The sequence below is a fragment of the Melanostigma gelatinosum genome (assembly GCF_949748355.1).
Source record: "Melanostigma gelatinosum genome assembly, chromosome: 1".
In the NCBI taxonomy this organism is placed as follows: domain Eukaryota; kingdom Metazoa; phylum Chordata; class Actinopteri; order Perciformes; family Zoarcidae; genus Melanostigma; species Melanostigma gelatinosum.
The window spans coordinates 11,968,823-11,995,120 of NC_136634.1; the positions used below are offsets into that span (position 1 = coordinate 11,968,823).

At 41.7% G+C, this 26,298-nt stretch overlaps 1 protein-coding gene across 2 annotated transcripts; it reads left to right on the forward strand.

Annotated features, from left to right (window-relative positions):
- The first annotated feature begins 1,733 nt into the window (after nt 1-1,733).
- Nucleotides 1,734-25,809, forward strand: LOC306781120 (chromodomain-helicase-DNA-binding protein 2-like). Of its 2 annotated transcripts, XM_079273814.1 has the most exons (42): nt 1,734-1,929; nt 3,325-3,391; nt 3,510-3,580; nt 5,878-5,937; nt 7,345-9,240; nt 12,540-12,774; nt 13,356-13,442; nt 13,611-13,672; nt 14,102-14,221; nt 14,519-14,695; nt 14,822-14,961; nt 15,054-15,279; nt 15,379-15,479; nt 15,573-15,614; nt 15,725-15,903; nt 16,000-16,124; nt 16,245-16,461; nt 16,549-16,638; nt 16,756-16,946; nt 17,074-17,262; nt 17,374-17,536; nt 17,662-17,814; nt 18,343-18,414; nt 18,681-18,830; nt 18,919-19,070; nt 19,153-19,249; nt 19,337-19,429; nt 19,536-19,709; nt 19,896-20,065; nt 20,153-20,194; nt 20,306-20,445; nt 20,536-20,674; nt 20,756-20,906; nt 21,174-21,296; nt 21,379-21,501; nt 21,781-21,921; nt 22,127-22,243; nt 22,355-22,533; nt 22,622-22,721; nt 22,830-23,025; nt 23,326-23,563; nt 24,067-25,809. In XM_079273814.1, exons 5-42 carry the CDS (start codon nt 9,179-9,181, stop codon nt 24,350-24,352), a joined length of 5,442 nt encoding a protein of 1,813 aa, XP_079129940.1. In that variant the 5' UTR covers nt 1,734-1,929; nt 3,325-3,391; nt 3,510-3,580; nt 5,878-5,937; nt 7,345-9,178; the 3' UTR covers nt 24,353-25,809. The 2 variants fall into 2 exon arrangements, with proteins under 2 accessions (XP_079129940.1, XP_079129941.1); XM_079273815.1 differs by lacking the exon at nt 14,102-14,221.
- Nucleotides 25,810-26,298: the final 489 nt, after the last annotated feature.

Consider the following 26,298-nt stretch of genomic DNA (forward strand, 5'->3'; position numbering starts at 1 on the left):
ACCGAATCCTTTGTCTCGCTAATTCAAAAAGCAAACATAAGAACGTAGCAGACCTGTTCTTATGTCAACTGTTAAAGGTAATTTGCAGTGTAAAATGACGTCTGGTGTGTGTGCTTTGACCTGCAATACAACAGCCATGAATGCAACCCTACCTGTTGTTAGTGCTGTTGAGGCACACCCTTCTGCAACAGCAAAGGCTACTTTTCTTTCAACAAAACTAATGGCTGCATTTACGCATTCCCATTCTCACAAAGACTTGTTTTGTGCTGCAGATTAGTGTGAGTCCAGAGTGTGCTTATGTGTCATTGTAAGTCATACTATTGTGTATATAAAGGGCCAATAAAAAAGCTCTCCCTGCTGACTGCTAACTGGAGTCTGCTTCTATATAAAATGGCAACACATTAATGGAACATTTGATTGCAGCGACTTCACAATAACATTGTATTGTATTGCATTCTTATTGATATTCACTAAGTTTTGTGCTGCAACAACAGTGCCAATTATTCCAATTCTCAATCTGTAAAAGCACAATTTGAGATTGCAACATTCAGGTGACGTTAAGGTTAAAGACACTATTTTGGGATCTGGTGGGTATGCACTTCCCTGTTCAAACCGATCCAACCAGCCAGTCAGTACAAGACTGTGTTGACTTCACTTACTAGTCTGGAATTGCATTTGCAGAGAGGGCTCGCTTGTTGCTAGGCTGAAGATCTTTTTAAGGAAATCTTCCCCTGCAGAGAGCATGCGCTGTCGTGGCACACATCTCATTGGTCGGTGATGGGGGTGGAGTGCATACCACAGACTCCATGGACTGTCCAAGAAAGGCTGCACTGACTGAACAGCCAACGTTTGCTAATTTTGGTTGTCCCCATTAGACTGTGTTCAAACTTTTTTTTTCTCAGTAAAATCAAATGATATATGCAATCTCAATTGATTTGATCACAAACAAGACAGGCGTTCACTTTCAGTTATTATTATCCAGAATAGAGAAGCCCTAAGGAGGCAGCTGTACAGTTTTACTTCAGATTCATTGTTTGTATAGGTTTGTAATAGAGCAGCAAACATTTTAAGAAATGACATATCTCACTCCAAAATGGAATGATGCATGGCCCCTATCACTCCTTCATTACTGTGACATGGCCATAGTCAGGTAGCCTACATCACGATCAGGAACTAAGCCTGACGTCTGAATTATGGGGCTACATAAACCATAAACATGTTATTGATAATTTATTGACAGATCTGCATTTACAATACACTATCTTTCACCTTTTCAAACGTGTTTAAAGAAGGCCTTAGGCCTACTATATAGGTGTTTTGAGGAAAGGCATTTATTTAGTCTGAAAACAGGCACACTGGACCAGTGTAAAGAGGAAAATGTGTTTTTCGAATATGCATTTATCTTCATATTTACAGCAATACCACTAAACAAGTATCTAAATATTTTACAATGTATCACTGTTTTACAAATACATAGATGTTATTTACAAATAGTTTCATATCAGTGGGTCACACGTGGTTGATGACAATAACAGTTTTGTTTTAATATTGTTGATATTCCTCCATAAAGTGTTGTCAATGCCACTTTTTGTTTCATGCTTTGTTATAGTTTTGGGCTCAGCTAAATGCAAGAAGAGTTTCTGCGGTTTTTTGAGGGTCAGTATAGGCTGCTAGAGTTAGCTGGATGGGGCTGGAGAGGAAGTGGAGTTTGGCTTACGTTGAGCGCAAAGTGGGCAGAGCCGCTGTAGGATATGGGCTCAGGCAGAGGGAGCGAGGAGGACACACTATAGAGGAGCGAGGCGAAGAGAACGGAGAAGAGGAAGGGCGGGAAAGATGCGGCCGAAAGACCCACCAAAACGACTAAAAATGCCCAAAAAGACGACAGAAGACCGGGTAGATGACGGCGGGTAGCCATGGCCTGAGCAATGGGTAAGAACTAACGAGCAATCAAGACATTTGTAGCTGTTAAAATACGACTCGGGTGATCGTCAAAATGGTGGATAGGACGACAGTTAGACGCAGTGTTGTAAAGAAATGGCCATGGTGTGTTCTCAGCGAAGAACACAGAAAACCGGCCCAGAGAGCGTTAACTGCATTTATTTGTGTTTTAGTTCATGGGAATTGCATGTTTGCTAGCTCTACTTCGAGTTGACGTGGTTAGTACTTTGACAGGCACGTTTGTTCTCGACCTGTTTGGAGTTATTTCAACCTACGCATTTAAAATGTGCTTTGTCCTTGAAAAGGGCAAATGCTCGTGTCTGAATTTACTCGACATAAACGTCTCGTGCAGTCTTCGTTTACCCTTTTAAACGCTGTATTGAGACTCGTGGACACCAACACTTCAAGATGAAGCGTTTTTATTTAGTTTATTTTCAGTAAATTCGTTTTTTGAGGTTTTTACTTGGAATGTACATCAAAAAAATATTTAAAAATTGATTATAATTCACATTATTTGTGATTTTGGTGTATAGATGTAGTTTCTAACCATATTTAAGAAAGTCTTGGATGCTAAATAGTTATTAATTATAAATAGATTATAAATAAATTGTGACAAGTTGCCAAAATGCTCTTAATATGACTATTGTGAAGAATTTGTCTATTGTAGACTCAATACTTAAACTATACTTGCTTTGTTTGCCAAATAAAGGTTCTGTATGTGATGAAAGCTTAGATATACTTCGAAATACAGAATAGGGTGTTGGCTTTTAACCCTTTATCACACTGAATGGAGAATAATTTAAATATGTACATTAATTTTGTTTTTCATTTACATTAACATCGGCAAGACGTGTAAAGGAAGACTTTTATGTTAGAAAGCCACACTTCAATGAGAATTTGAGGAAACTCAAAATATTGTATTAATGTTAAAAAAAGAAATAAATACATTTTAATACCACAGTCTCGTGGACAAGGTTGTGGATTTATCCACATGTGACGGTAAATACTACAGCTACTAAAACAGATAACATACAATCTTTTATAACAGATTGTTACATCTTAAGCTATATTGCTAAATCCAAAAGATTACTACCACCCTGCACATAACAAAATGTCTTCTCACTGCTATCCTGAGGCAGAGGTTCCCGTTTAACACGAATTTACTTCCATTTTGTGTCGCCAAAGCGCACAAAGATGAAACATTTTTCCAACTACACAAGCTACGAGTTATTTAGAATTCTGTTAATATCTTAATGAGCCCTGAAACATTCAAAAAAAATGATCTTAAAACTAATAACCTATTAAATTTCGCATTTTATGCCGACCCATGTTGCGATTTTTGTTAATTGCGACTACTAAAATAAATCATGTTTTTGTCTTTTGCAGGGATTCCCTTGAAGTTTAGCAAATGTGTGTCAATGAAGAAAAGGGATCATCTGATCCGAGCTAAATGGTATGTACCGTTTAATCCGACTAACCAGCTCCATTGTCCTTACTGCTTCACACGTGTAGCCAGTAGGGGGTGCTGCTGTCACGTCTCCTCTCTGAACCGTTATTTTATCTTTTTAAAGGGGGTTGACATTTAACCATCACGGAGCCGTGAATCGAAGGATGCGGGAGATTCGCACTGCAACAGAGATTTGTAAGTATATGTTTTTAAATAGATTAAATGTGTTCAGTAACGGTTTCTTTTGACGAAAAGTAATTTCTGCCCCCTAGTGTATGATGTGGCAAGTATTCACATATTAATAAAAAATGTGTAAGTGATCAAGAACCGTACCGTGAGAGAGACATTTGCGTAGTTAGTTTAAAATAATTATGTAAATTAATCGAATAAAGTGTACAATACTTTGACACTTGGGTACAATACTTTGACACTTGGGGTTTTGGCTCATCATTAAAAAAAATTGACAAGCACACTTCTGAAACACGATAAAAAATCATAGGATGCATCCAGTTCTGATTCCTTTGTGTATTTTTTTTTGTAGTAAACATTCAGTTATTTAAAAATAACATTCAGATATGTACAATATCAATGATGGTCTTTCAACTAGCTAGCTAACTGTAAAATCTTTATTCTTTTTATCATAACAACTGACGATCATCACATTGCGCTCATCAATCATAGTTAAAACATTTTCTGCACCCACAGGTTGATCACTTGCTCGGCGAGTGGCGTGCTGGGCCCACGCTTTGCTCAAGGCAGCGAAACGCCGCTGAGGTGTAGCGCAAGCCATTGGAAACGTTGGGTTTTAGAGCGCGTTGTTTGTGAAAAGGCCATTGATTAACTGACTCCTCGGCGAGAAGTAAACTTGATGCGTCGGATCGGCAGTGTGACGAGACTTGACATGCGACCTTTGATCCCGGATCATTCGCCGTTTTTTAGAGTTTTACTCCAATTAAAGAATTGTACTAAGACACCTAGTATAAGTCGGCCATTGGATGCTAACCATCGCTCATGGTGCCACATCTGTCAATAGTTTGACAACCTGTGCAAACTATCCCAATTCGATTACATTAACATTTTTTGATTACATGTAGTAAGTTAGCAAACTGGTGGCAGTTTGCCAAAGTAATCGTAGAAGAATGATTTGCTAATTTGGCAGCCGCGCTCTAAAAGGGCTATTTTAATTTTGACCCACAGCGGGCATCATGACAACAGCCACATTAGTTATTTTAATATCAATCTGTCCAAAATGCGTTTAATAATGGACATGGGGTGCATTTATCTGCGTTCATTATTTCCTCGTGCCACTGCTTTCGATGTGACAGCTGGACACCATTCTCAGACAACACCTTCATTTCATCCAAATCAAAATCACAACATTGTTAATCACAACCTCATTTGCAGCTGCAATGATATTTGCTTTCAAACGAACAGTGTTGCAAAAAACATTTCTACCTAAATATGAATAAGAAAATTTTAAACGTGAGAAATGTCTCAACATGCACCATTCTGATCAGTATGTACAGCAAAACATTGACACTGATTCAGTCCATTCAATCTTCTCTGAAGATGAAACAATAAATATTTTTCTATGCACGTTCCCAAACAAAAAACAACAATTGGTAGAAAGTTGCTCCGAGTCTAGAAAACAAAATTATTTGGCTGCCCTCTTCAAATTTATATTTTCTTTTGTTTTCTTTTTCCAACGTTTTAGAAGGAGCAGTAGAAACTGTCAGGAGTCCTAACAACAGACGACTTTCCCCAAAAACAACATAAAAGCAAAACATACAGCTAGCAATATGATTTTCTTAATGTGAGAAAATGTATTTGGTAGATTTGAGAATAATGTAAACAAAAAGCGGTTTCCATTTTGCAATCATTTGACCACTATGAGAGGAGTTTCCCATGAGCACATAACTGCACCACCCAGCACAAGAACAGCCAACCCCACCGAGAGACAAGTTGGGTTCACGGCTGCAGTTCGTTAAATATGCTTCACTGACTTAAGTTAAGTCATACTGGCATCGCTTCTTCTGTTGTGAGAAAGATTTGTTTTGTTTTTTAAAACCTCACAATGTTGGTTTAACCCGCACAACAATAGGCTTACAATAAGTATTTTTAGTAACGGACATCTAGAATGTTGCAGTGGTGAAGGTTTCAATAAAGTCAAAGACTTTGGCTTCTGTTTAAAAAAGAACAATTTTTTTTTTAAATCAATTTCCAGCAAAAACATTTGCCGTATGGAACATCAGATATTGATCTATAGTTATTGCGGTCTTTTGAGATGAACTCATTCCTCACATTCAAATGATTGTATGCTGGAAAACTTTGGTTTTGTCCGTCCATCTTTAGTCGGTTGCAAAGAACATTTATAATCCGAAGACCTAAGCGCCAATCACATTGATTCACTTAGTAATTGGTCACTTATTGTTCCATCTGTGTGTTGATGTGGGTTAATATGGGTATCATTAATTGTCTTATCTTTTCCACAGCGGATACCTGAAGACATGGTGTGAAGATTTTCGAATTTTGAAGAAAAAGAAGACAGCTCTGTAAGTTTTCTTTGTTTGAATTAAGTATTTATTAACTGAGCTCATTGATATAATGAACAGAAAATTAGACTCTCGGGGAAATGTTCCCGACATCCCATTCAGATAGGTTGAGTACAACACACTGTACCCATCATTTATCTTGATTATTTATTGCTACTATTCACTTTTAGTTCTAAAAGCTAGCAAAAGACTTAAGATGTCAGCAGGTAGTGTAACAAACAGTCATTTTGTAAATGTAACTTTATGGTAGTACATGCGCAACAATTTTCATTATGTGGCTACTTCCATTATTAATAATTACGCTATTTTTACTGTGGCTTTATGTGGACATTGACTGCATTGCCTCCTGTTGGTACTTTACAGAAAGCCCACCTTTCTCCAGGAGTTTCTATGTCATCCATCTTTGCTAAGATCTCTGAAAGGTTATTGGCCTTAAAGTTAAAAACAGGATAAAACATGGCCGATGCCTTGTAAGAACTTTGTGTTAATGCCATATTTCAACACCTATAGAGCTACAGGGGTATTTATTTTTCTGATTTTGAGCAGATGTGTGAAATTGCTGTTTTGAAGGGTTGCTTTTATTGGATGCGATAATGTTGGTCGATCATGAATTTGCTTTGATGACTTTGGTAAACATTTTGTTTATTACGTCTATATGGATACTAATTAGCATACAGCGTTGTTTCCCCACATGCCAGTGTTTTGATCGTAATTGATTTGAACATTGCTGTTGCGTAATTAAGATTTATGCAAATTGCATGTTGTGAATTAGGCTGTCTCTAGACTCGGCACACCCCTGTTGGTCAGTTGATGAATTTATTTGCAAATTGTTGTCGCATTTACTCGACTCTGACTTCATTCTGCGGATTTCTTTGAATCCACTAAACTGTCAATCCAGAGCCTTACAACAGTTTGACAGATCTTCCATTACCCGAACGGCTTGTTTCTCACTGTGCAACCTCGTACCAAGAATTCCTATGTGCAACATCCTGCCAACATGTGTTTATTCGTTACATGTGATGCATAAAAAGTTGTATTGAATGTGTTATTGGAACTTAAAACATCACCGTTTGGCATCAACAAGTTTGGTCTTAAATATATAAGTTTTGACACTGGATTACAAACGTCCAACAATCCGTCGCTAGCGTTCGATACGTTGTCGATGAGATGACATTTAAGAGAATAGCAAATTAGTTTCAAAAGAATTAAATGTACTTGGTCAAACAAATTTTTCAGAATGACACGTGCACATTCTTAATGTTGGCCAACGCATGTGAAAGCTAGCCATGAATGTGAATGAGCGTATTAGTTTAGCGAGCCTTGTTTAACTGCTGGACAGTGAATCATTGCTGGTTTCAGTTGCACTGTGGCCTCACATTGTTTCCTTCTTGTTTTTGTCCTATCAAGACGTCAACTGGATATTACTGAAGTGGAGACAGCGTTGTTTCACGTGAAGATGGAAAAGTGATTTGGCAGTTAACCACAATTTGACACGATGAAACCTTTTTCTTTTTGGACTGGACTTTGACGTTTGGATTTTTATTTTTTACGACAACATGGACACTGTTGCTGGCTGCATAGCGGACTTTGAAAAAATGACCCTGTTATTTTTGGGAAACGCAAAATCCGCCTTTGTACATTTGATTTTCAAATGTTTTTAAATAAAGTGTATGTCATCGTATTTTTTTTTCCTGGCTTTGTTTCAATAACTAATTATACAGAAAATCACAATAGGACATTGAGCGTAATATTTGGCTAACGTTGAAGTCCTTTAGCTCGGCTCTTGGTTTTAATATTTCCGCTAATCCGTACAACAAATTAATTTGGTTAGCACTATCAATGTTTGCTAATTCATAGATTAGCATTAGCTTCGTCCTGGGTTGATGAGTCTCCTGAAGTAATGCTCTCTTATTCAAGTGTTGTTCTACGAAGAAACATTATCACTTGATTATTGAGATGAAGGGAAAGTGCTTGAAAATGAGTCGGTTCCAATCAGTCCCAACGCGAAGTCTTCGCTTAATCCATTTAAAGACACACATTTTGTATTTAGCAAGCTTCAACAAAGGATTTTGTCTGAACAGAAATGGTTTCCAAAGGCTCTCTAAAATGGCCTCTGGTCGTCCTTCTTCCTGTCTGAGCAGGAAGTGATGCATTTGGTGCAACCCCAATTTATATACTTTTAAACCTCTCAATATAAGTACTTTTTTTACGAAGTTGGAAGTAAAGGTCTCAACCTCAGGTATTGGGCTTTAAATTACCGTTCAGTTTACATATAAATGCACATTTTAAACGTATTAAAAGGGGTGGGACTTAAACATCACCTGAGTGTGGGGGTAAATGGAAATAACGTCAATCAAAGGCGAAGCTTTCAGAGCTAGGAAGGAGCTCTAGATGGCGGCTGAGCCTTGGGAAGGGTGCCATGGGCTTTCGTCAGACCGTTTATCTCGGCCGTTTTTCGACGGAGACCGCTCGATTCTGACAAAAAATTAAAGTGCTGTTCATACGATCGGTGTTTTATCGCGTATTTGGGCGTTTTCGCGTGTTTTTTGGGCCGTTTTGTCGAGCTGAACGAGCCGTGAGCAGAGGGAGCTGCTCGTCGTTGTTTTCCAGACTGAGGTCTGCCTGCTATGGCGCCTCCATCTTTACTCAGCGGCTCTCTGTCGCTCTCAGCCTGACAGCAGACTTTAAAGGCCGAAAAGCTTTTACGAACCAAAGCTTTTTTTGTTTTATTTCTAATTTATTGTTTGGTTCTTTTTTTTCACAGCTTGCTGTTTTTATTTCGAGTCGGATAAAAAAAAATGAACGCGAATCTAATCGTTCATTTATAGGTTACAGCCTTTCTTCACATTGAATCGGTCTGTTTACATTGTGTAGTTTATAGTTAACGGATTTGTTTCGTCCTTAAATGTTATTTTTCCAACCCCTTCATGTGATGACGCAGTTATAATTAATTGCATGCGGCTTGATCCGTGTATTGAATGACTCACGTCGGATATTATTAAACCTATTATAGCAGCATTTCTCAGCTGTATTTTAAATTAGCGATACAAGTAATACTACTAAAATCTTTGGATTTAATGCCCTTTTCTTAGCTCGTGTCGCACCGCCTGAGGTTTTTACTGCCACTGGAGCACAGGCTGTCTTGTGGGACTTTTATGATAGTTCCTGCTTGCTCTAACTTTTTGACAGTAAATACCAGGATTAAAGATCATCCTACCAAAAAGGTTTTCAGGATACTACCATGATGAAGAATAAAAGTAAAAAACAAGAGGAGGAAGCATCGACTCAAAGCAATGCATCAAGGTATGCTCCTTGTACATTTTATACTCTTTTCATATCTGCTGTGATTGTTTACATGTCAAGCATGGTTGATCGTGTGTGTGTGTGTGCGACGTGGTTTTAAAGAAGTGTACCACTGTCACGGATGACCTTGCTATTGTTTAACAGCCACACCCTGATTTGACCATTTCTTACACTCAATACTGAGGTTCCAGGCCTGTGTTAAGAGATCATTGCCCACACCGTGTTCAGTGTTAGACCACAGGTAAACATCTGTCCTGTTTTATGTTCTGATGGTTCGTCACAGATGTTTCATGTAACGACCTTGTCTAACTAGTTGTTGCTGCATTGCACCATTTTATCCACGTTGTTGCTTTTGGTTTTTATTTATTTCACACAATGTTTTGCTTTGATGTCACTCATGGTCGGTCTTTAAGATGTGTTGTATATAACATACTTTATCATTACTTCTTTGGCCTTAAATCAGGTTGCATGTTGCTTTAATTGACTTTATTTTTAAATTTTTACATCAATCTGTAAGCTTTTATCTGGACCTGTAGTTGAAGTTTTGATCAAATTAGAGAGTTTTATGAAATCCAAGTGAGTTTAGACTCACTCCAGCTCATTCAAGCCCTTCATCTCAAACATTTGAATGTCTTTTTATGTAATTGTCTCTTGTTTTAGATGGATAGCAAAACTTAAAACTACTTTACTCTGTGTATTATGACCGTATGTCAATGTTTACATGCTTATGTAACATATGTTTTCAGGAGAAGGTTGATTTTACTTTAGTTTTAGGGCCTTATGAACTATTTCAGTCTTATATATTTCTCTGAAATCAAATGTTTATTATTATTAGAATATTGAATGGTTGCTTTCACTTGTCAAGCCAGATATTTAATTCATTGATGGCCCCTAACACATGCATTTACTGTCATCAGATATGTTTAAACGGCACTTATTGTATTAATATTGGCTTTATGGATATTGATGGTGTTAGTTGAACCTGTTTGATGCTTGTGAATGTTACAGAATAACACTGTTCTGTTTAAATCTGGCTATCTGTATTACTTGACAGGTGGATTATATTTAAGTGCTTATGGCCAAGAGTCTTGACACTTAAATGTATATATTTCACAGTATTGTCTGCTTTTCATTTTAGGAAGATAGTAAAACTTTGTGTATTCATTATCCTCAGGTATCTGAATCTTCAAATATCAAAACGAGTGGAAACACCTCTATTTTCATCAATAAAGATGTGTTTTAAAACTAATAACCGGTGCATTTGCATGGTGTCAGAACACTGCAGGAATTCAGAAACTGCACAAGTGGCCAGCCATTACTGTTCTTATTTTAAATGTTTGTTTATTGTGTAAATGCTGTGGCCCAACATACATTCTTAGTGTTAGGATTGCTGCCATGTTTTCACAATAAATAATGCAGCCTGATCACAATAGCCTGTTGTGTTTTTAGATAAAGACACAGAAGTTTGGATACTAAATGCAGGTAATCACCCTCACAGCATTTTACTGACTGTACACTGCAGCAGGTTACATCACACGTGTAGTTTTTCTGTGTGATCTTGTGGCAGCCATTTTGGTATTTTCAGCTGTGTGTGTGTGAAATATGTCCTCTGCTACTGATGATAGCCTAACTTTTACAGACTGCTAGATGAGCACTGTGGGCATGCACTGCAGCAGAAAGAACAGAAACTTGTTTGACTCAATGCAACATTAATTATGATAAAAGTGCTATATACATATATATGTATATTCACATGCTCTCCTGAGTCACAAAATGGCCCTTGCTTTGTGGGCCCAGCTTGCTCACTTATCTGTATTAAAGCTCAGAACTACACGGAGGAGGAACAGGAAGAGTTCAGACCTTTAAAGGCCTGCACACTGCGCTCTAATAGGCTAGAGTTCCACCTAGTAACACACCAGCCAATGATAATTCGAGATTTTTCGCATGTCCCGCCCACTATTGACCTCATTTAAAGCGGAAGAAGGCATGCACTTCCGAGTTAGGCAATCGAGGCTGCTGCTTATTGCAGGCTGTGAAATTTAGTAACTCGCTCCAGTAGTAACTCATTCATAATACTGACATTAACACCAGTCATGTTAATTAATTTATTTTAGTTTTATCAATGTCAGAATACAGTCATGGTCATTCTATACACAGTAAGACAAATATGAATTATTTTGTTCTAAAAAATAACAATAGATGAAATGACAATCATAAATGTTTTTCTTAGTTATACATAAACCCATCTCTCTCCAGAGAGATCCATGTGAGGCAGTGAGTTACACTGAGTGAGTGCTCCCCCATGTGTCCAGACGAGGTACTGCACGCAGAGAAACCCAGACAGGAGAGATCACCATTTCAAGCTCGCCCCCCATAACATTAACGTACAGTCATACCAGATACAGTCTAATAGTGTTATTGTTTACAAAATGTATACTTTTGTTTCAAATCAATTGCATCAGGATATACCCCTCGATCTGTACCATCTTGTTTGCAAACATTTTAAGCTCCTCTGGTGCGGTGAGTCCCCCCCCATGCTGTGACAGTGGTTTGTTACCAACCAGGGGGTTTAAAGGAGGCTCAATAAATCTGAGGGGTCAAAATATGATGAAGATTGTTTTTTACTTTTTTCTATTCCACAAATTGTTTATATTCTTTAATATTTTCCCTTTTCTTGTGATACTGAGTACGTCGTCCTTTTCAGGCCTCTTGAATCTGAATTATGTTAAATGCTCAAAACACTTATTGAACTCAGGCTGTAACCTGTGACGATGGGTCACAAGCAGACACTTCAGTTTAAGGAGTCATCAGCTAAGGTTCTTAAGTGTTAACTATGTTGGCCTTTTCATTCTGTTCCACTTTATTATATCAATGTAGGTTAGCAGAGAGGAAATATTTTTGCACTCAAAGCAGCGCTGACGTGTTAAACTCAGTTTTAACTCGGTAATTTACTGATGAATTAAAAGTCCGTCTTTTCAAAAGGACTAAGTCGATTTGTGTGCCTTAGAGAGAATGAGCTTATTATACGACTGTAAGCGGACTAAACAAGATGCTGCATGATGTAATTAGGTTTCTGTTTCCTCTCAGCTGACGGTCACCATTCACTCATGCCATCAAGCTCTTCTCCGTGTCTCAGTGAGAGTGTGTGCACTTTGAGTTTATTTCTTTTTAAGTTGCTGCCACAGCTCTACTCACACGTGTCGTTGTTTGGTGTACAGAATTGTTGTTTGGTGTAAAATGGTGCTCAACAAATGCACTCTGCAAAATGGAAAAGAATCAACGTGTTCTTGTTCCTGTAGCAACTCGGCCTCAGAGGAATCCAACCGCTCTGCGTCGGAGTCGGCGAGTCAGTCGGAGAGCGAGCATGGCAGTGAGGGGAGGAGATCCCACAACTCCGAGTCCAACAGCTCCTCAGAGTCACACGGTCACTCGGAGTCCGAGAGCGAGTCTGCAGAGTCCAAATCACAGCAAACCACAGCAGGAGTGAAAGACAAGCCAGTTAGAAAGAAGGAGCGACTGGCAGATGTGAAGAAGGTAAAGGTGAAAGGTCACCTGGCTGCTGAAAGCTCTCCTGTGGCCGCTTCCTGTTTCTAAAGCGCTTCCTGTTAACTTTGTTTGTTTAATCAGGCTCTTAATGTCATTAGGAAGGTTTGAAATGCAAGACGTTTGTAGTGTTAAGCCACGTTTCTTACTTCCCTCTTTGTGTCCATGTTAGACTGCAGCCAGTAGGTAGCAGCTGGTGGCGAGGTAGCGGCAAAAGTCATAACAAGCAATTATTTTGACAATTGATTTGTAATTTCATTGTCATTTTGTAAGCATAAGAGCCACAAAATATCACTCTTTAAAGCTTTCTTGATTGAGAATGTTTTCTCTGTTTTATGTACTTTTATGTAACTCTAAAAAAGACAAAGTAAGGCATTTAAAAACGCCGCCGTGGACTCTGACTGAATGGGACATTTGTTGCTATATCCCAGTATTTCATAGACTAATCAATTCATTGAGAGTCAGATAATGAAACGAGTATTTGCAGCCTGATGGCACATTCCTACAAATTATAATCTGACGTGACATATTTGTAAAGTGGTTGTCTCTGATAGCAGTCGCTCTGTTTACAGATGTGGGACGAACATCCAGATGTATATGGAGTCAGGAGGTCGAACCGCAGTAGACAGGAGCCGGCTCGTTTAAACATCGGAGCTGGGGTAAGCAGATGTTTTTGAAACAATAAAGACAAAGAATACTGATATTCATCATGGCCCGGCTTTTTACAATCTATTGGCATCAACGAGCCTCTTGTGCCACCTAGTGGACACTGTGAAGAAGTGCTGCTACAGTTCATGTGGAAACAAAGCTCTTCTGACTGTTTACAGGGGAGCAGTGACTCTGAGAGTGAGAGTCCCAAGAGAAAATCATCCCGAATTAAAAAAAAAGAGTAAGTGTGAAGACTGAGAACATCTTAGGGTATTTGTTATTATTTAATTTCATGTTGCAGCCCCTTATTCTTTCAATTCTGCCATGTTGAGACACTTGCACCAAACTCCTTTTTTTAGCAAGATGTTCTTTGTTTAGCACTCGATCCATACCGTAATTTTGCACAACTCATGTCTGTTTTTGTCATTGTGTTGATGTTGTGATTGTTATCATGTTAAGCTTGTTTGTAAATGGGTATCTGTTTGTTAGAAATGGGCTCAGTTAGTTTCAGTCAGTCAGGCGAGGTTTGACATTTACATCAAAACTGATTGGTCCGATCAAATTGGGTTTGCGGTGAACACCCTATGGCCAGTATTTAATGAAATTTAAAATTTGGTTAAAGCAGTGAATGGCCCTTGAGGCTGAACTTGTGGCATTTCTTTGTTGTAAGAAATATCTGGAACTCAAATGATGAAGACGAGGATGAGGAGGAGGAGGAGGAGGCTTCCGACAGTACAGACAGTGAGCAGGAAGAGAAAAAAGTTAGATCCAGACGACTTCCTGCTAGAAGGTAAGAGTGTAGCGAGGCCTGGCCGCCAGACAGCTACCCACTGGTCATCTCCAAGTCATTCCATTTTGTGTTCCCCCTTTTACTTTTCTGTGAAGTAGTTCACACCTGCAGCATGGTGTCTAAAATACAACATGTAAAATGTATTCCAATCATGACACAAACATTTTTCAAAATCGTAAAAGAAATGTTGTCTCACACAGTCGGCCAAAAGAGCCCAAAACCCACTGCGACGATGATCCAGGAGGCTGGTTCCTAAAGTGGTTTGTGTGTTTGTGTGCGTAACTGTGTGATTTACAGACCTCAGACCAAATCATCAAGCAACAAAAAGCAACTGTCTCAAAAAAGCAGGAAGTCCAGGAAACAGGACTCCTCTGCTGAAGACGACGATGAAGACGACGACGAAGACGACGACGAAGACGACGATGGCACTCCAAAGAGACAGACTCGAAAAAGGGGTGCAACAAAAGTCAAAAGGTGCATTTCTGAACCCAAAGCGGTTCATCATCCGTGTCCCGCTGCGGTGAATCTTTCCACCTGGACGTTTTGTTTAGTTTTCAGCACGTCAGGCTAATGCTTGTCCCCGGGTCTGTTGTGTCACAGTTACAAAGAGGACCAACATGACTTTGAAACGGACTCTGATGACCTGATTGAAATGACGGGGGACGTAGGCGAGGAGGAGCAGGATGACGACAGCGAGACCATTGAGAAGATTATGGACACCAGGACGGGCAAAAAAGGAGGTTGGGCATTTTAACGTGACTCTTTCTATTTTGAAAGCCGTTTTGTATCTCATTAAAATGTCTAAAAGTTTTTTGTTTTTTTTCTCCTCTAGCCACCGGGGCCACCACTACTGGGTATTCCGTGCAGGAAAACGGGGACCCGAATGAAGGCTTTGACCCCGAGAGCGATGAAGGGGAGACTCACTACCTGATCAAGTGGAAGGGCTGGTCCTACATCCACAACACGTGGGAGAGCATGGACACCCTGCTGCAGCAGAAGGTCAAGGGACTAAAGAAAATGGACAACTACAAAAAGAAACAAGATGAGCGCAATTCATGGTAAAAAAAAAAACACGCGTCCTCACGGCAACAGACGAATGTCTTGCTGATGTTCATCTTTTGAGGGTTTTCACTGTCTGCTCTGTTCCTTGATTGTAGGTTGAGCAGAGTGTCTCCTGAGGATGTAGAGTTCCATAACTGCCAAATGGAGCTCATATATGACTTGAACAAGCAGTTTCAGATTGTGGAGCGCATTATCGGTACGAATTCATTGTCTGACGTATTTGCAGCAGATCGTCTTTTAAAAAAAAATGACACTTAAGATTTACTGAAAAGAATTTTATTGTCAACAGCAACAAAAACTGGGAAGACACCAGGATCCACTGAGTTCCCCTGTAAGTCCATTTTCTGATTTCTTACCATCACTGTTGCATTCTGTTGACTTTTTAAATGTTCTGAATGTTACTTTTGTCATAATCATTTGTCTGCTCTTTTTATTCAACAGCTCACAGTCACAAGACGGCGTCCTCCAATGAGCCGGAGTATCTATGCAAGTGGATGGGCCTGCCCTATTCCGAGTGCAGCTGGGAGGATGGAGCCCTGGTTGGAAGGAAGTTCCAGCACTGCATCGACAGCTTCAAGAACCGAATCTCCAGTAAATCCGTCCCCTCTAAAGACTGCAAGGTAAGAGTGGAATGACCCAAGATGGAAGAGTCTTCATGATTTGTTTTTTTATTTTTCTCCTCCTCGTTAAATGTGTTTTTCTAACGATCATTTCAGGTGTTAAAGCAAAGACCGAGATTCTCTCCTCTGAAGGAGCAACCGCCGTATATTGGAGATGATAACCTTCAACTGAGAGATTATCAGCTGGATGGGGTGAACTGGTTGGCCCACTCCTGGTGCAGGTACTGTGTAAATGAGTGTTGTAATATACCTGGGTTGGTTTTGATTACGGTACCTCATTTGAAAAAGTGTCTTTTCTTTTCTTTTAAAAGTGCCTTTTTCTTTTATTCCTCCGTCCTCAGGTGCAATAGCGTTATCCTCGCTGATGAGATGGGGCTGGGAAAGACCATCCAGACCATCTCCTTCCTGTCGTACCTGTTTAACCAGCATCAGCTGTACGGACCCTTCTTAGTGGTGGTGCCTCTGTCCACGCTCAGCTCCTGGCAGAGGGAGTTTGAAACCTGGGCTCCTCACATGAACGTGGTGGTCTACCTCGGTGACGTCATGAGCAGGAAATCGGTACGTTGACTCCTGAATGTCTTAGAGTCTGGTGGTCTCTACGGAGTTGGTTACATGAACTTGTGTTTTTGCTCCTGTTCGATGTAGATCCGTGACTACGAGTGGGTGAACCATCAAACGAAAAGAATCCGTTTCAATGCACTGTTAACCACTTATGAAATTCTGCTCAAAGACAAGGTAGGTGCCGGGATCAGCATTTCTTCACGGTTGTGTTTCTGGTTTTCTTTGCCGTATGTCTGTGCCTGAAGAGATTCGGATCACTGCGGCTTACGAGAGCTTACCGTTTGTCTGCAGGGGGTGCTTGGGAACATCAACTGGGCGTTTCTGGGTGTGGATGAAGCTCACAGGCTGAAGAATGATGACTCCCTGCTGTACAAATCATTAATGGAGTTCAGGTCTAACCACAGGCTCCTCATTACCGGCACGCCGCTGCAGAACTCCCTCAAAGAGCTCTGGTCACTGTTGCACTTCCTCATGCCTGACAAGTACGTCCTGGTTTAGACGTTTTTTTTTTTTTTTTTACATGATACCCAAGGAAAAGCAGGGAAACACCATCGGTTTGACTCCCAGCCGTGGATGAGTGACGTCTGTTGTCTTTGTCGTGCACAACAGGTTTGATTCCTGGGAGGATTTTGACGATGTACACGGGAAAGGAAGTGACAACGGTTATCAGAGTCTTCACAAAGTCCTCGAGCCCTTCCTTCTGCGGCGTGTTAAGAAAGACGTGGAGAAATCTCTCCCCGCCAAAGTAGAGCAGATTCTCCGTGTAGACATGACTGCACAGCAAAAACAGTTCTACAAGTATGATTGTATTTTTGTCTTTTTGTTTTCACTACTTCAGTCTTTCAGCGTCTTGTACAGTAGCTGCATTTCTCCTCCCCATTAACTTCATTTGTTCCTCAATATTCCCAGGTGGATTTTGATGAGGAACTATAGAGCTCTTTACAAAGGCACCCGAGGCAGCTCCTCTGGCTTCCTGAACATCGTTATGGAGCTTAAAAAGTGCTGCAACCACAGTTTCCTCATTAAACAGCCTGAGGATATAGATGGTGAAACACAACAGGAACACCTGCAGGTATGTCTCCTTATTGAACCCTCCTTAGCTCCCAGCAACACCTCCGGATATCTCTGCAAAGGAAACGAGTCCAAAGTGAGGGCTCGGTGCTTCTTCATGTGTCCCGTCTTTGTACTTTTTTTCAGAGTGTAGTGCGGGGCAGCGGGAAGCTGGTGCTGCTGGACAAGCTGCTGACCAGACTCCGAGAAAGAGGCAACCGAGTCCTGATCTTCTCCCAGATGGTCAGGATGTTGGACATTCTGGCTGAATACCTCACCAAGAATCGCTACCCGTTCCAGGTACGCTGTCAACATCTGCAGGGCTTCATTGTGCATCTCCGTACGACACGTCTGATTGGTTCTCTGCCAAAAGGAAATGATTTTTGGAACATAACTGTGAAATGTACTAAGACTACCCTTTTTTTGTTCTTATTTGCTGAAAAATGTCCATGAAATCAAGCATGTAGTGCTGTCAGCTCGTCAACCATCAGATTTTCTAAAAACCTCATCATCGTATCACCAGTACCTCCAGAAACGGTGTCTAGTCTGACAGTTTGTTGTCTTCATTGGTGTTTACAGTGCAGGGAGCTGTTGGGTCAGATGTCAGTGTTGGTACTCCGCCGGTCTGAGAGATCCTGTTATGTTATTTATATCAACAAGTTGTTTTCCGCTGGAGACCAGACTAACTCCCGGAAAGTCACTGGACTTTGGTTGTTGTTGCTGACGTGGTGTCGACATCGGTGTACACTGCTGTGATCGGTCTGAGCACGGAGACGTATGGGTACGATGGCATGTCAATGTCTCTCTCGTTGTCTCTTTCCTCCTTAGCGGCTGGACGGTTCCATTAAGGGAGAAATACGAAAGCAAGCCCTTGACCACTTTAATGCAGAAGGCTCAGAGGTATGTATACTCATATTTTATTTTAGTTGAATATTTGCATATTACAAATAGGACTCTTATCTTATTGGGATGATGACTGTTTCAAACAAACATATGGTTCATTTTTTTGCAGGATGTATTTTATAAATGGTGTAAAAAGGATCAAATATACAGCAGCAGTTCATTCACGATTACCATTTTGCTCTTATTATTCATCAGGCGTTTCCAAATGGTGTGTGGTGTATTGCTAAATGAGATCCGTATTAACAGTTTCATCCGTTTTCCAGGACTTCTGCTTCCTGTTGTCCACCAGAGCTGGAGGTTTAGGGATAAACTTGGCCTCGGCGGACACCGTCATCATCTTTGACTCTGACTGGAACCCTCAAAACGACCTGCAGGCACAAGCCAGGGCTCACAGGATCGGCCAGAAGAAACAGGTAACCCTTCGCCCCAAATCATGACTTTCACTGTACATGTGACATAGAATGAAGAAGATAGTTGTACAGCAATGCTTTCCTCTCGTAGGTGAATATTTATCGACTGGTCACCAAAGGGACAGTGGAGGAGGACATCATTGAGAGGGCAAAGAAGAAGATGGTTTTGGACCATCTTGTCATCCAGAGGATGGACACCACTGGTCGAACTGTACTTGACAGCAACTCGGACACAAACACGAAGTAAGATGTCAGAAATCATCTTGTTTAATATTTGGACACTGAACCTCTGTGTGTTCAACATTGTTTTTGTTTTTTTTCCCAGTTCAAACCCATTCAACAAAGAAGAACTGACCGCCATCCTCAAGTTTGGTGCAGAGGAGCTCTTCAAAGAGGCAGAAGGAGAGGAGTCTGAACCGCAGGTATTCCATCAAGTAATACTCTTGTGTGGATTAAAAATACATGTTACGTATTTGTGGAGTTTAACCGGAATGTGTTTCTTCCTGTAGGAGATGGATATTGAGGAGATCCTGAGGTTGGCTGAAACAAGAGAAAGTGACCAGGGCTCAAGTGCGACGGATGAACTTCTGTCTCAGTTTAAGGTTCCCGTCACTTCTTTGTATACCGTAGCATTGTTGTGAAGCATCCAAAGATCCCCCTCTTGCATAAATCTGATTTGTCCCGCCCTTCCTCCTCGTGTCGCTGCAGGTAGCCAATTTCTCAAGCATGGAGGAGAGCGTTCCAGAGTTTGAGGACCGGTCCATACGGGAATGGGATGACATCATCCCCGAAGAGCAGCGACGCAAAGTCGAGGAGGAGGAGAAGCAGCGGGAGATGGACGACATCTTCATGCTGCCCAGAAGCAGAAGCTCCAACAAGAGGGTAAGAGGAGGATTCTTACAGATGTATTTTGTTGCTTGACTTTAACTTGTGTTTGTGCACACATTTCAGCAACAGACACGATGAAGTGTTGCGTCTCTGAATCCTACTTTACACGGCTTTCTGTCTGCCAGCAGCTGATGTAAATCTGGTCATAAGGTGTTGCTCTGGTTCCTCTTGTCTTTTCAGGCTCGGGCCAATGACAGCGACAGCGATGTGGGCTCCAAGCTGAAGAACCGCTCCTCAGGCTCCGAAAGTGAGACCGATGACAGTGACGACGACAGGAAGCCCAAGAAGAGAGGCAGACCCAGAGCCCGCAAAAACAATGTGGAGGGTTTCACCGATGCAGAGATCCGCAGGTAAAGTACTTACTTTTTATTTTGTATCACAGTGAAGTTCCCTTCCGTGAACACAATTTAATGTATTCATTATAATATCATTAACAGGTTCATTAAGGCATACAAGAAATTTGGATCTCCACTCGAAAGGTCAGCTTTGTTAAATGATATTAATAGTAAATGTACGGCTCATCATTGGATCGCATGCTTTGTTAGACATCGTAATAGCTCAAAGAGTCACGTGCGTCTCTCTGTATCCAGGTTGGAGGCCATTGCCCGAGACTCTGAGCTGGTTGACAAGTCCATTGCAGACCTGAAGAGACTCGGTGAACTGATTCATACCAGTTGTGTGACTGCAGTGCAGGAGCACGAGGAGCACCTTAAAGAGAACCCAGTTGAAGGTATGTTGCTTTTACTTGGTGAGAGTGTCTTTGACATCGTAGCATTTTTTTTTCCGGGGCCCCCAACAAACACGCATGTTGTTGTTTCAGCTAAAGGTCCTGGGAAGCGGCGAGGAATTAACATCAAGATCTCGGGAGTGCAGGTCAACGCCAAGTCCATCATCCAGCACGAGGAAGAGTTTGAGCCGCTGCACAAAGTGGTGCCTTCTAATCCTGCCGAGAGAAATAAGTAAGACACCGCTGCAGAGATGAGGAGCAGCACGGGCGTTGCATTACAAATGATTACATTTGACAAATGTGTTTCCCACAGCTTCAATCTGACATGCAGAGTCAAGGTGGCCCACTTTGATGTAGACTGGGAGCTGCAGGATGACGTTCAGCTGCTGCTTGGTATCTATGAGCACGGCTTTGGCAACTGGGATCTGATCAAGACGGATCCTGACCTTAAACTCGCTGATAAGGCAAATCTCTAATTTCTACCTTTATCACCAAGTCGGAGATGAATGAAAATCTAAATGTTAGGAATTCAGCACACACTCGACTTCAACGCATGCATTCATTTTGTACTTTTGGACCAAAACTGGCCCGTTTTAAATATTGTAAAAGCTCTGAGAATGTTGTTTTTAAAAGTTCTGGTCAGATAGATTCCTCCGTCCTCTTATTAGCACTTGCACTACAATCAGCACCTCTTTCAATCATCGGTCTAACAGTCACCTCCCATTGCACAGATTCTCCCAGACGATCCGAGCAAGAAACCTCAGGCAAAGCAGTTGCAGGCGAGAGCCGAGCATCTCCTCAAGCTGCTGAAAAAAGAACAAGACAACGCAGACCTGTCTAAAGCAGGGGAGGAGGTACGCTGACTCGTCTGTACTGTTCTCACCACACGGCGTTTGCCTTTGACGCGCACCGCTCATCCAGTCTGTTCCTCCAAAGGTCAAAGTGAAGAAGAGGAAGCCCCGGGTGAAAAAGGAGAACAAGATCCTCAAGGATGAGCAGGGCAACGACATCTCCTCCCCCCGCCTGTCCGACAACCCGTCGGAGGAGGGCGAGGTAAAGGTCGGTGTCACCTGCTGGTCTGGAGGCTGAGTTGTGCTTCTGTGTCGAGGTTTGATTTGAACCAAAAACTTAAATGCAGTGGCGGATAAATGACCCGCCAGACTATAAGTCAGGCCCCGTGAAGTAGGGAACTACAACGTCACCACTTTAACAAAGACGTGTAAGTCAGCTTTATCTTCGGAGAGGCAGAGCAATGCTCCACTTGATTCGGTAAATCCTCTCTCGCAGTAAGACCTACTGTTACGCTGTTTTAACACACGCTGTCTCGCGTTGGAACAGGATGATGGAACAGAGAAGTCCCCCGCCAAGAAAAGACAAAAGAAGAAGGACAACAAAGAGAACAAAGAAAAACAGGGAACTCCTAAAAAGGAGAAGGACGGGGACAAAGAGAAAAAGGGTTCCAAGCCCAGAAAAGAGAAGGTATTTCAGCAGAGAATTCATGACCTCATCATGGGTTCTCAAACTTGCATGGATAGGTTGATGGAATAATGTTTTATATGCTGTACTTCATTATAGCATTGAAACGCGGCGATGAAGTCCGTCACCATCCTGTGAATCAGCCATTGACGGCATGAATGGCAGAAAAGGGTTGCTTGTCTTTATGTGTGCTGTTTTTGTCTTCCAGGCTAAAGCGGTCAAAGGGAAGAAGACTCAAGGTCCAGTTCACATAACGGCTGGGTCAGACCCCGTTCCCATTGAAGGAAACGACGATGATGAACTCGACCAGGACACTTTCAGTGTTGTAAGTCTCTTCTTTCATTCCTGTGCAAAGAAGTAAGCCGGTGACGTTTGATCAGCAACTTGCGAGCAGTGCATTACAATAACACCAGCACTTTGTACACATTGTGTCCAGTGTAAGGAGCGCATGAGGCCGGTGAAAAAGGCCCTGAAGCAGCTGGATAAACCAGATGAGGGTCTGTCTGACCAGGAGCAGCTCCAGCACACCCGCACATGCCTCCTGAAGATTGGAGACCGAATCACAGAGTGCCTTAAAGCCTACAGTGACCCTGACCATGTCAAAATATGGCGGCGGTAAGATGATTAGACCGTGTAACCTTTTGTGTAATGAATCACGATGCTCACCTGTTTAACTTATTATTATTTGTTCCCCTTTTGGCAGAAACCTCTGGATTTTCGTGTCCAAGTTTACGGAGTTTGGTGCCAGGAAGCTCCACAAGCTTTACAAAATGGCGCAGAAGAAGCGATCACACGAGGAAGAGGCACGTGGTTTCCTATTTCTAGTGGTGGACACTTTATCGAGTGTTAGGAGGTAAAACATCATGTATTGTACTAAACCAACGCTGAACATATCCTGTTTGCGTTTCCAGAAGGAGCAGAAGAAGAAGAAGGAGGATTCTGGAGGGAGGTCGAAAAACTTCCGACCAGAGCCCTGTGGTTCCAGTAGAGACTCGACGGGCACGCAGTCGTCCTCGAAACCTGGATCTTACTCGTCTCAGACCGGCCCCCACGGACACCACAGAGAGCCGTACAACTCGGCTGACAAGCGACACTTTGGCAATGATGGTACGTCTGGATAGAATGATGTTAGTTTAAGTCAAAGAAGAAAACAAAGTGAGCATTCGTGAGCTTTATAGGTGCTTGCGGGCCGATTTTGTTAACGTTGGACATTCTAGCTGTTTCCAGTCTTTATGCTAAGCTAAGCTAATCACGTCCTGGCTGTAGGTTCATATTCACCATACAGACACCAGGGTGGTATCGATCCTCTTATTGAACAAAATGTTTTTCCCCAAAAACATTGATCTTTAATTCAAGTTATTTATTAAATGAACAATCAAACTTTATTTTTGGCATGCTTCATTACAGATAGAGACTGGCAGAGGGACCGTAAATACAATTACCCAAGTAACAGCAACCAGTCGTGGCAGGGAGACCGGCACCACCCGTACGATCGCTACAAAGATCACTACGGTGATCGGCGACCTCACGGGGACTCGTACCGCAGCTCAGGCGGTTACCGCAACGACGGCTCGCCTCGGAAAAGGCCGTACGAGCAGTACAACAACGACCGGGACCACCGGGGCCACACGCCCTATTATGACAGGTGAGCGGTACTCCGATTACAAGTTTCAGGTTCGTTTTTGGGGTCTTAATATCGGGAACTATTGTGTCGATAGATGCAAAAAGCATAATCGAGATTATTCTGCTTTATATAACAGTAATAAATCAACAATCCCGATTTATTTAAAAATGATTACTCATTTCACTTTGGAAACATCATGCGTTTAAAAAAAAGAACATTTTGTAGCCAACATTTTAAAGTTAAATGCATCAACCTGCTGTGTTTTGAGAGCAAAAATAAGAGGCTGGACCTCTGAAGAACTTTGTGTGTAAACAATTTAATCATATTGATATGAAAGGTGATGACGCGGCAAAGAAAGGAGTCTCTGTTTCAAGACTGGCTGGGTGGGTTGCTGACTATGCTGAACTGAGGACGCTCCGCCCAGTCGACAGTCTCACTTCATAATCGTGATTGTAGTTCGATAAGTTGCACAGCCAGATGTCATTCCACTGCTTTAAAACAAAATGTTATAAATTATATTTCAGGCATTCAGATCCCAAAAGAAGGCGTCCTGATGAATTCCGTCCCAACTACCACCAGGGCAGAGAGGGCCCTCTTCAGGACTTCCGGAGGATGCCAGAGCAGAGGCCAACAGGTCCACCTGGACCAGAGCACTATAGCCGGCCCTTCCACCCCGACAAGCCTCCCCCGCTGCTGGACCCTCGCTCCCCGCCGGCTCACAAGTCTCCCCTGGACTCCCGCTCGCCACCAGAGCGGCCCGCAGAGCCGAATGCCACGGCAGATCCCAACTGGAACAACAGGAAAACATAAAAGGATGCCAATGCTGCTGATGAAGTCTGGACTCGCCAATCATAAGCTCAACTTGTACCCTCTTTACCAGCAAAGCTGTTTTGCTCTTTACCCCCCCAGTGACACTGGCTGTGAACGGTGCCCTGGAGGAAGACGTTTGTCTGTCATCTTCAAGATGACAAAGAAAACTAAAAGAAGCATCTTTATTTCAATGGATCGACTCAAATCAGTCGACCGTGGTGAGACTGAGTGGAGTGCTTATGGATGCTTAGTCCCATGGACTATTTTCTAAGGAGAATTTAGGATACATGAACTGATCTCAATCCTAAAAGTGCCTGAAGGCTTTGGCCTTTCTGAATGGTAAATGTTGGGATTCTTTTCCCAAAGGAAGCATGACACGGACATCATTTTTTTGTTTAACTTTAAGTATTGACAAACGATGTCGCTAGAAGATTTCAATACGAAAGGAATGTGTAACGTGTTCGTCGTCATCTGCACCGTGAACAGTGCGGCTGAACCGAATCGCCACGTTGGGTTACGAATGGTGACGCGATTCTTATGACGTTCGAATGAGCAACGAAGCCAGTATGTTTCCTCTAAACACTCAAGTCGTCTGAAAATGTTTTTTAGCAAACTGCTGTCGCTCGTGTACGAATAATCATCATTTCTGTAGCTCTATAAATCATTGCAATCCTCTTGCTTTAGTCCACTTTAACCACTTTCCCCTCTTAGCAGGCCCAAAGGAAGCTTTGTAAGCAGTATTAGAGCTGATAACACTAACTTGGGACAATCCTTTATTTCTGTTGCCTTTCAGTATTCTGGTGGCTAAGGAAGGTACTTCAGTGTAGTTTCATTACTTCATCGTCCCACCTCCGGTGTGTAAGTACTCAATGCTGTCTGAAAACACTCTGTGATCAAACATGTTCCTTCTCTATGGTTTGGTAACGCTGTTTGATGCTGGTAGGTGGTTGAAGGGTTATCAGGGATTTGCTGATGACGTTGCATTAAGTTTATTACCTTTGGTCGCTCTGTTCCTGTGCCAAACCTGCTCTGGCCCGCAGTCGTTTGTTTCTTTATGCTTCTCCATTTGTGCCTTATTTATGTGTATTATCATACTGTATGTTGTACATGGACAGTACTGGGGCCGACTGAAGGCAGGGTGTAGTATTACAGTCTCATTTTAAGGAAGTTGCTCTGAATGAACTGGTTAAGGGACCACTTAGTCAGGTGATGATCACGTGGTTTCCAAGTGTTGGAAAACCTAAATTTGAAGAAATCGCGTGCGTTTCGTCCGGGGCACTTACCCGTTACAGTGAAACAACCAGCGCTTCTTTTCTTCCACGTTAAGAGAGCTACTGTTGCTGCATCACATGTTCTTTCAGAAAGTCTAAATAATTTATATTCGTGAGAAAGCCACTCTTCGTGAGTAAATGTGCTGTACATATGTTTGGACATATGTAATAAACTTTGTTACACACTGAAAATGTGTCTACTTTGACTTTCGTCCACCTGGTTTCAGAACTGCTTCAACGCGTCGTCTCAGGATGGCTGCGCAACGATCAATCAATAAGTGACGAGTCTGCATTCATAAATGTCTACTTATATTAGGTATTATAATAAAGTTCAACAACTATACATGAGCTGTGAGTTTGAAAGCCAATAAATAAAACTGAATTCAAAGTTATTAGGAAGATGTTTTACGTTTACGTCGACCTTCGAGTTCAGTTGTGGAAACATTTGAACATGTTACAGTATTGACAGCTCTCTCTCACAATGTTAAATATGTTTAATATCATATATTTATCATGTCAACTTAATTGTAGGGAAAGTATTTAATAAGCGTTCCTCTTGTATGCTACAATTAATCATAAATCTTTGACATCATTTCTGAATGATGACGAGGTGTTCGTGAAGCCGACACCTTCAGCGTTCTGAGTCAGTGCTCGAGTTGGGCGATTGTAGACGCG

Coding starts and splice junctions, on each gene's coding strand:
- LOC306781120 (XM_079273814.1), top strand. CDS start 9,179: ATGATGAAGAATAAAAGTAAAAAACAAGAGGAGGAAGCATCGACTCAA. Junction 15,615..15,724: donor AGGATCCACTGAGTTCCCCT/GTAAGTCCATTT, acceptor TTTATTCAACAG/CTCACAGTCACAAGACGGCG. Junction 23,026..23,325: donor GCGACACTTTGGCAATGATG/GTACGTCTGGAT, acceptor GCTTCATTACAG/ATAGAGACTGGCAGAGGGAC.